Genomic DNA, 9,925 nt, shown 5'->3' with positions numbered 1-9,925 from the left:
TTCATTGAAGACAAATTAAATGAAGATAATAATACCAAAGAATGTGATTGCAATTATTTTCAGGAAGAAACTGAGTATTCTCTGACAGAATTGCAGAGGTGCCAATACTTTTGGCCAGCACTGTATTTTATATGTTCTAGCCTAATTTTTTTTGGTTGTCTTTTTTGCTTTGTGGGCAGATTCTAGTGTTTTTTGTCTGATTCATAAATTGTATCTGTATAAAGTCACAAAATTTGTCACAATTTCACTCCCCCTCCCCCGCAGTACTTTTTCAAGCACACCAGTATTTTCTCTTACTTTTTCCGAGCATTGGAACCAAATTGCGACTTTTAGAGCAGAAAGTCACAAAAAAATAGTTTAAAATAGGAAAAAGACACATTTTTTACTTTGCTCCAAACTTATAAATCGCGTGCGCCATTTTCATGAATTTGGTGCAAATTTGGCAACTAATATCCCAAAACAAAAAAGGGAAGTAACAAACAATGCAAATGATGTATCGGGGCCAAAATTGGTATGATTTGCTCTAGACATAATAAATGAAAATGGTTTTTGAGATATCTAAAGTGATGCTATTGAAAAACTAAGACTGGTGAAGATGCAGCATAAAAGTCATATAATCAGACATGTACACAATCAAACTTCAGCGGATTATAAAAATTACCCTTAAGTGACCTGTATGTTATAAACAAGAACAAAGTTTCAACTTGTAAAATTAAAGCACATTTTTTATTTGAGTAAACGTTGCTTCGCGACTTTCCTGAAGCCCGAGTTGTTCTATAAAAGTATAACATACTATACATGATTAAAAATAAAACAAAAAAAAAAAACACAAACCTATAATCTGAGATCTATTTACAAAAGAAAAAAGTACTTTCATCACCATAAATATGTTTCTACAGCCATCATGTTGATGACATGCACAGTAACAAGTAACTTTTAGCATATGTACATATACCATTTAAGGACTGCTCAATATCGGTAACTCCATGGATCAACTGTGATAAAGGATTTATGTCTCACAGGAATTCCAACAACAAATCAATGCTAAAACTGGTAAGACAAGCCTTTTGAGGTAAACAGTGAATATGCTTTTTAAGATCCGTCAGCGAGTACTGAGGTTTCCTATACAATGTGCCGTGTAATGGACCATTAGGAACTGCCTATATTGACTACCACTTTCATTGTATATTTGCACATATATTTTGAGGTACATGCAAATATCGAATGCTACCTTTTAAGGCACAATTTTGGCACAGAATTTGTTTTCTTTTCTATGCGCAATTTATAACACAAAACTGATACAAAAGATGAAAATAATGGGATAAACTTTGTGACCAAGCTCGAAAAGCTTTAAAAAGTGCAAAATTAGTTTAATTAAGAAACTCCAGTGGTTAGAAAATAAAATACAAAAATATTTGGTGGAGATGAAAGAAAATTTGTGGTGTTTAAAGAGAAAAAAAAAAAATTATAAGCCCAAATAGTGAATGGGAACTAAATAAAACATTTAAACAATATGGTATTAAAGTTAAACTTTTTGAAATGGTGATGTACATAGTAAATGTCTTATCAGGATTGATGGACAAAACCATTTGCACATATTAAAATTCGAAAAAAAGAGACAGTTAAGAGTACCAAATTCGGAATGTCAAGTGCCACAAATTGTTGCCTGCTGTTTTTTGTATTGTCACGCATGGTGCTTTCTTCGAGGTGGACAGAGATCAGGCACTGCCTTCTACATCAAAGTTTGTGTTACGTTCTTCTGGAAAGTTTTTTGAAGATCTGACTTTTGTGCTTTCTTGATCTTCAGAATCATACGCTCGTTCTGCAGCTGAAGCATTGTTTTTCTGTCGAGTCATAGAGTCAGTGGGTAGGTATATCTGATCTTTAAAAATATCTTCTTTTGCATGACTGAGATGTTGTGGAGTTTCTGTAGGGAGATTAATAGTCTGAAAATTAGAAGAACTCTTGGATTCTAGTTCCATGAACCCATTTCCACTGAAATCCATTTCATAAGTATCTAAATTCACATGGTCTCTCCATTTTTCTGTTTTACTCTTGATCCAGTGTGCCTGGTTAGGTTTTTTCCTCTCAGGAATATCATTATTTGTTTCAAGTTTTTTCTTGTGATTCAATATCACTGTGCTCAAATTCAAGATTCCAAAGTTGGTTTCCATTTTAGGTTCCTTTTCTTCTGCAACTACACCACTAAATTCATCTTCGGAATCAGCAGAGGAGATTTCCACCAGAGTTGAAGAATCAGAAAGCCCAGAAATTTGTTCAACCACAGTTGTATTTGCTGTACTTTTTTTAGGGATACTGATCAGCAGTGCAAAAATTCTATCTACATCCTTCAAGTAATTAGCCCAGTCATCCGGACTAAGCCTGTAGTTGTTTCTGTAGCCATACAAGCTTTCATTTATGCTGTACAAATCTTCTAGTCCTTTCCAGTCAACATCCTCTGTGAAATTTGGCAAGTTAACCTTCCCATCCATCCCATAGTTGTCCTCTGTGAAAACACAAATTGGATTTGTGAGCTTCAGGGACAGTATATTCTTCATCAACTGAAATCATTTTACTTATCATGGAAATGAAAATGTTGACAATGCGAGAAATTATTTTTTGAAAGTTATGAAATCATGAGTATGTAATATGATTGTTTATATGTGGATAAATCACTTACCAAAAACTTATAACAAGATTTAGGCAGTAGGATGTAACAGTCTTCGAATTCATGGTTTTTGGTAGTTTATCTACAGTATACTCCATGCTTAAAAACCAGAATAATGACAAATCCTAACTCTCCATTTTCAAACCTTAACTGGAAAATGAGTTTTCTCTTCATTATGCTTTATACATAAAGCTGGTAAACTTTTATGCCATTTCTTAAGGTGTAATCCACTGCAACTCATTTCCACATTGGAGGGTGAGCAGTGCCGGTAATGTATCTGAAGATATCTGTATATCTTTAAAGGAGTTGTGCAGCTCACCCATCTTCTGCCCAATTATCATCAAACATGGAACAATTCTACGATTGCAAAAGGTGGATATTGCACAAATGCATTAGAATTGGACACATGCGCAATACTCACTGCTCATCAGGTGAGCAGGCAGATATCTGTATGTAACGTGATATATCCCGCTCACCTCCGTATGCAGAAGTGAGCATAGCCGCATTACCCATTTAAAGCAGTTGTGTAGCACCTATCTCTTATGCCCAGACATAAGGCACAGATGTTGCTGGTAATTTGGCAGCATTCATATTAATAGCAGATTTGCAGGATACCCGCCGGGCATTAGACAGCAGAATCTGACCATGCGCAATACTAACTTCATAGAAGAGATAGGAGCTGCACAACTCTTAAAGACATGCAGTAAGTGTCTAATAGCGCTTATCTTTATCCATAGTTCTCATTTTCTAGAATATAGTGTTGATGTCACACAAATGTCTATGGCAGGAAAACCGTTTTACAAACATCCCCGACTTGTATACATTGAATGAAAGGCCGATTTCTAAGGTCTACCTAGAAGGCAATTTTGGTGCTATGTGCATGTCTTCTACAGTAATGGGGATTTCCACTACAATGATATGGATGACCTTTCCTTATGGAGGCCTTCAATATCAGATGGGTGGGCTTCCATATACCAAGTGTAAAGAGCGGGACACCAGTGCTCTGTCATGCTCTTAGTGGTCATTCCCATGTTCTGCAGAACAGCCCCTATTCAAATGTTTAAAAAAAAAAAAAAAAAAAATACTTTAACCCATGTGATATCAAAACCTGTAAGGTAAATGAATTGGGTTTCTGAATGCTTGCTGAAAAGAAAAATTAGTTGACTACTGATCACATACATTAAAGATTTGCTTAAACGTCTTCTAAAGCACAGATCACCAAGGTGCTCGCCTAATCATAAATTCATATAAAATATAATCAGAATAGAATGAGACATGGCCTTGATTCTGAATCTGACCATTCCCATTAGAATAAAGAGACAGAACCCACCACATCCATCAGGATTTGCAAACAACTGAACATTCTGTAGAAGATGCAGTCAGTCGAGGAGAAAAGTCACAGCGGTGAATACGGATCCATTTGGTGCACATTTGACTTTTTCTTTATCCCACATCATCCTATATGTGATTATACTATTACAATGGCCAAAAACTTGTGTGTGCCAGTAATAAATCTAGCAGAAACAAATCCATGTCTCCTTTTATGAGACAGTCAAAAAATTGAGTTCAAGTGTGTTACAAAACATCCATTTTTTTTGCCGCTCTTCATTGATTAATTTGTCAAAAAATTATTTGCAGCAAAACTATGCCAGAATTCTGGTGCAGATACATTGATAAATCTGCATCAGTATTTATAACGTTGGCCTGAAACATAACCTTGTGGTCTAGTAATTATTTGGAGGTCAAAAAACATCATGACTCCACTTCCATTCCCTAATGTTGCACTTATACATACATGTATAGCAAGCACATAATTATACCTCATGTAGAGGAGTAAGTTTATAATATGAGGAATCGTAACAATGCAAATTAAATGAACATATAATAATAGCGGAAACATCATTCGCAGGCTATCTCACCACTCATAATGGTAACCAAAAGTATCTTATGAATTTCATTTTGAAACAAATCACAATTCACAAGCATGAAATGGGATGCATGAGTTCTCGCTGTGAAGATGAGATTAAGTGAATAATGGTAGGCTTCAAACCACTGACCAATAAAGTAAACCATGGTTAGAAGTCGCATGCACCAAAAGCCGCGTGCCACATGACAGGATACAAACATTAGTCAGAATGGGCTGATCATGCAATTATTTGGGAAGAAGCTGCTGAGAAAGATAAATAAGAAAAAGGACATATACCTGTGTGGATCATAGGTTCCTCCATCTTTACTTCCTGATATAGGAAAATACAAGAGTAACGCTTGTTAACGTTTGGAAGAGAAAATCACAAAAAGTAGATTGCCACGTCTTTTAGAAAGATGGGTTAATTAGTACCTGTTGCCTAAACAGTAAAGGCTGCCATTTTGTCGGCTTGACCAATAGCCATGAGCATGGACCATCTCAAGTACAGCAATTTGCATATTGACCATTCCTTCAAAATGGCTGAATTCACTTTAACAGGAGTTTAGATTGGTCAGCAGAAGCTGAAAATGAGTAGTGTATGGAGTCTGTGATAATTAAAAAATTTTTTGAGGTCACTGATGTTTGAGCACTGACAAGAGTGTCAGTCTTGGAAACGATACATTGCACTATACAAGGTGTCAGCGGGTTAGTCAGCAGCCCCTGGCTAAGTTCAGCCTAGTAACTGTTAGCTAAGAAGTCAATGCCGGCGGTAAGCTTTGCTGTCTAAGTCAGTTAGACCTTTCTTCTAAGAACATTTTGGAGAAGATCTGAAGTGTTCACCATGAAAGGATTCAGTAGTCCACTGTATATATGTACATGGAAGGTGCAGTTTTATCCTGCAGTTGTCTGTTTCCATCACCCTTTTAATAAACCCTAAGGTGGGCCTCCAAAACAACCAGACTTGCCAATACAATTAGTTTACTTCTTCATAAAATGAAGTTACCTGTTTCTAATCCTTTCGGCCTTGGGTTGCATTGTCGATGACCTTGGCAGCTCCGTAGCTCCATCAGTTGTACGTGAAGCTGATTTAATACTCCTCTCTCAACCGTCTGTACAGAATTTGTTAACTATGAAGAAAGAACGACCGTGTCTGTAAATTAAATTGCTCCCTTACCAATAAATACTCATGCACATTGCAGCTTTTGTAATCAGCGGAGTAACTATAGCGTTTGCAATAGTTGCAGTCACACCAGGAGCCTGGTGCATAAGGGGCCCAAAAGATAATTTCGACCAATGTAAGATGACTAGTATTTTAAAGATATCTGACAGTTGGGGCTTTTCTAGAGATTTTGCATTAAGGCAGCCTATTGCACCCATAAGCTCAATCTATACTATGGGACTGGAATAAAAAAGCAGTGTAACTGGACACATTTTAAGTATCTAGCTATTAAAGAAGCAAATATCTTTACCTGATAGGGGTCAATGTTCAGGTCAAAAAATTCCAAGAATCCAGTAGCAAATTCGCAAAACAGAAAATTATGAGTCTCATTGACTGTTCTCAGACACCAGTATGTGTTATTATTGGAGCTGGTACAGGCACAGAAAGACCCCACTGTGAACAAGGAGGACAAATATCTGGAGATTTATAAGAGATTTCTAAACTAGACAGTAAGCAGTAAAATACAATAATGGCAATTGAATACTACAATAAAAAATAATGTGACAAGTTTTATTTTTTGTACATAACGCCACCTGTAAGCTCATGCTTCCTTATAGTCTTTTCATTACCCAGGGTTTCTCCATAGTATTTCTCAAACAATTGCTCAAGAGGGAGAATTTCAGCATGTGGCTCCCAGCTGTTGGCAAATCCATTTACTATTGTATGTGTGGCACCAGTGATGTTAGATCATCAGTAGGATAAAAAAAACAAAAAAAAACACATTTATATAATAAATTATATATAAAGGTCAGGAAAAGAAGGGTAAAATATCCATGCTGCCGATGAACGAGATCACAAGCTGTGAGGATGATAAACCAGGTAAGTATAATCCTAGTAATTTGTGTCTACTACTTTTCGAAGCTTAAAACGTCTTCAGGAACGAAGCTACTATAACCTGAAAAGCCACAAGCCTCAGTCCAGAAGAAGAAGTTTTAAGCTTCGAAATGCGTAGACAACTACTTGGATTATACTTACCTGGCCTTGTCATCTTCACATCCCGTGATCTTGTTCATTGGCAATGCGGATATTTAACACTTCTTTGCCTGACATCCATTTCTGCCAGCCGAGGGGCCGCAGCAGCTGCACCTCTGAGCGTTATCCCTAAGTTTTTGGTTCAAACCTTCCCCCCAGGTGAGCACAGCAATTTCAGCAACTTTGCTTTCTTACCAGAAAGCATATATTATATAATATATATATATTACACACACACACAATTATGTACATGTTATGTACACATATTGAAGCACACATACAGCTCTGCAAGAGTTTTAGGTATGGAAAATGCTGTAAAGTAAGGATTCTTGATAAAAATAAGCTATTAGACAGCTTTTTTAATGAACAAAATGTAATGTGAATGAGCTTTGAACATCAAGAAATGTCATTTTGAAGGCAAAAAGTTGGTCACACCAGATATTGATGTGATTTAAATTTCTATTTAGTTTAATTATTATTTAAGGCATTGCTACTTTGCAGTATTTTTTTTTTCACCCCTGCCTAAATTTTTTGCACAGTACTGTATAAACATACAATTATTTTACGAACAAGGTTTTTTGTGTTTTTTTTTTATCATCTCCCTGACCCTCAAGCTGCTGGTGGTTGGTTGAGATGACCGTGATGGAGACATAGGTCGGTTACTAGACTGCAGTTCTTACAATTCCAGAATGGAGCCGTCTGCCAGTGGTTGTTGTCATGAGTGAAACAGGTGAGTCCTGGAAGGCTGCACTCTTCTCCCTTTTTCTGACGTTTCTTTTCCTTTCTCTCCTTTTTCCGCCTACGATTTTCCTTAAAGATTTGAAGCTTGTTGTCAACCTCTTGAGCACCTTCCCTGAGGGAGGAAAAAAACCCCATTAATCTAAAGAAGCAGTAATAAAAAAAAAGTCTTATTGATTTTTGAGATGTTGGTGTACGGTTGCTTTTGTTTGTAGCTTTTCCTCTAGCTACTAAAATGGGATATTTATATGCAAGCTTACACAGGTGAACACCTCATGAATGCTGATGTCCTACAAATCATATTACAATCTGTGACCTATCCTTGTTCTCGAACAAACACTCACACTCTAGTTTATAAGATGACCAAGTAAGAAAACTGGTATTAAAAAGGGTTGTATGAAACCTAACAGTGAATTTAATACTAAATATATTCAGTAAATAAATTCAATTAAAAAAAAAAAAATAAATAAAATCTACTTTTATAAAGGGTGGTCTCAAACCCAAAATAATTTTCATTCTAAATCCCTATTTAGTGCTATAATCTAAACTATTTTCGATTATAATTGCATGCAAAATTCCATGTCTAACTACACAAACTGCAATTGTATTTTTTTCCCTACTTCTTTTCGGATGATGATTCATAAACAGAACATCGAAGGGCCAGGGCTACTGTCACTGAACCCATCTTCTTTTCCCACACTGAAACGGAATTTGATTAGGGGATCGGACCTAAAGTCACTCCCCACAGCTGCTATCACCACCCTGAAACAGGAAATCATCAGTGTCTGTGTAAGGAGCTGGGCTAGTCACTTGTCTCCTGCGCTTGCGCCAGTTCTGAATCCCGACGCATGCTCAGTTTTTTCTTGCTGCGCTCTCCCTTTCAATCAACATTGACCGTGTGCACCCTTGCTGGCTCATCACTGTCCATGCACATTAAAAAGGAAAAAATCTTGGTTGGCATAGAGAGCATACTGAGCATGTGACAGAATGTCAACAGACTTAGGTTTTTCAGAAGTAGTATACAGGAAGAACAAATATATATGATGATATAGACAGTGTGAAACATCAATACAATTCAGCTACTATAAAGATATTCAATGAATCAGGATTGCAATCTCGCTAACAAATACTTTGAGTGTAGAAATTGAGAAACTTTCATATTTTCACTACTCTAAGGGGTACTTTACATGCTGCGACAATCGCATCCGAAATATCGTCGGGGTCACGTCGTTAGTGACGCACATCCGGCGCCGGTAACGACATTGCAACGTGTAAATCCTAGATGATCTGTGTAGCGTCGGTCAATTTCATAATGTCGGGTCGACCGCAGGTACGATGTTGTTTGTTGCTCCTGCGGCAGCACACATCGCTGTGTGTAAACCCGCAGGAGCGACAAACATCTCCTTACCTGTGTCCCGAAAGTAATGCGGAAGGGAGAAGGTGGGCGGGATGTTATGTCCTGATAATCTCCGCCCCTCCGCTTCTATTGGCCAGCTGATTAGTGACGTCGCGGTGACTCCGAACGCACCTCCCCCTTGAAGGAGGGATTGTTCGGCAGTCACCGCGACGTCACCGAGCAGGCATGTGCGTGTGAAGCTGCCGTAGCGATAATGTTCGCTACGGCAGAAATCACTGCATATCGCATGTGCGATGGGGGCGGGTACTATCTCGCTCGGCATCGCTGGCCGATGCTAGCGATTTCGCAATGTGCAAAGTACCCATAAGTGTTAGCAGTAGACCCTCTCAATCCATTTTTTTCTCTTTCATAAATCGAATAAAACTGAACGTCAGTCTTCCATTGAAAAAAAAAACCAAACAAACAACTTATGAAGTAAAAGGCTGTTTATAATAAGTAATAAGAGGTGAAAAAAGCCTGTGTCTTTAATAACTAATTGTAACGTGACTTTACTGGATCTTAAAAATAAAGTTAGAGGGGTTTTAGTTCTTTTTCTAGATTGTGTTCACTTCTGTTATTGTATCGGATGACAGATGTCATGTGCAAATTTTACGTTTGTTCATTAGGTCTCTAAAACCTTTGACCCTGTGTGGGGAATAACCTTAGATTAACTTTCCTACTGTATATGTTTTTTAAACTACAAACTCTGAAGTTCTTCTAATCGATAGATTAATTCCAATTTGTGTTTCCAATGGAAAAAAGATGGGGGATTTGCATGTTTGCAGTCGGTGGGGAATAAAAATCTTAGCGGTTACCAACAACCATCTGAAAAGTAAGAGTTTAATGTTTTGCGATGTTATCAGTGCATATAGCTGTAACAAATGCAGGTTGGTTGGGATTTCTATATCCTTTTGTCTCAAACTTATGAGGTCTTCATGGTCCTCATACTAGAAGGCTTTACTTTTAGAGAAGGACCATCACATGTGGAGAAAGGAGCCTATAACTTTCTTACACCCCCAGCATTGA

The 9,925-nt window shown here is 37.4% G+C and overlaps 1 protein-coding gene across 4 annotated transcripts in view; it reads right to left on the bottom strand.

The window, feature by feature from the left end:
• Window positions 1-704: 704 nt before the first annotated feature.
• Window positions 705-9,925, bottom strand: part of SULF1 (sulfatase 1) — a 189,997-nt gene continuing 180,776 nt past the window's right edge. For 3 of the 4 annotated variants that reach the window (XM_075353196.1, XM_075353198.1, XM_075353197.1), the window contains 4 exons: window positions 7,446-7,618; window positions 6,044-6,186; window positions 5,578-5,701; window positions 705-2,506 (listed from right to left, as the gene is read on the bottom strand). In XM_075353196.1, coding sequence (XP_075209311.1) covers window positions 1,719-2,506; window positions 5,578-5,701; window positions 6,044-6,186; window positions 7,446-7,618 — 1,228 coding nt within the window. In that variant the 3' untranslated portion in view covers window positions 705-1,718. Of the gene's footprint in view, window positions 2,507-4,871; window positions 4,906-5,577; window positions 5,702-6,043; window positions 6,187-7,445; window positions 7,619-9,925 lie in introns of all 4 variants that reach the window. The other variant, XM_075353199.1, reaches the window with a different exon arrangement.

Source organism: Anomaloglossus baeobatrachus, chromosome 6 (genome assembly GCF_048569485.1).
Source record: "Anomaloglossus baeobatrachus isolate aAnoBae1 chromosome 6, aAnoBae1.hap1, whole genome shotgun sequence".
Taxonomy (NCBI): domain Eukaryota; kingdom Metazoa; phylum Chordata; class Amphibia; order Anura; family Aromobatidae; genus Anomaloglossus; species Anomaloglossus baeobatrachus.
This window is presented reverse-complemented; position numbering and strand designations above follow the sequence as displayed.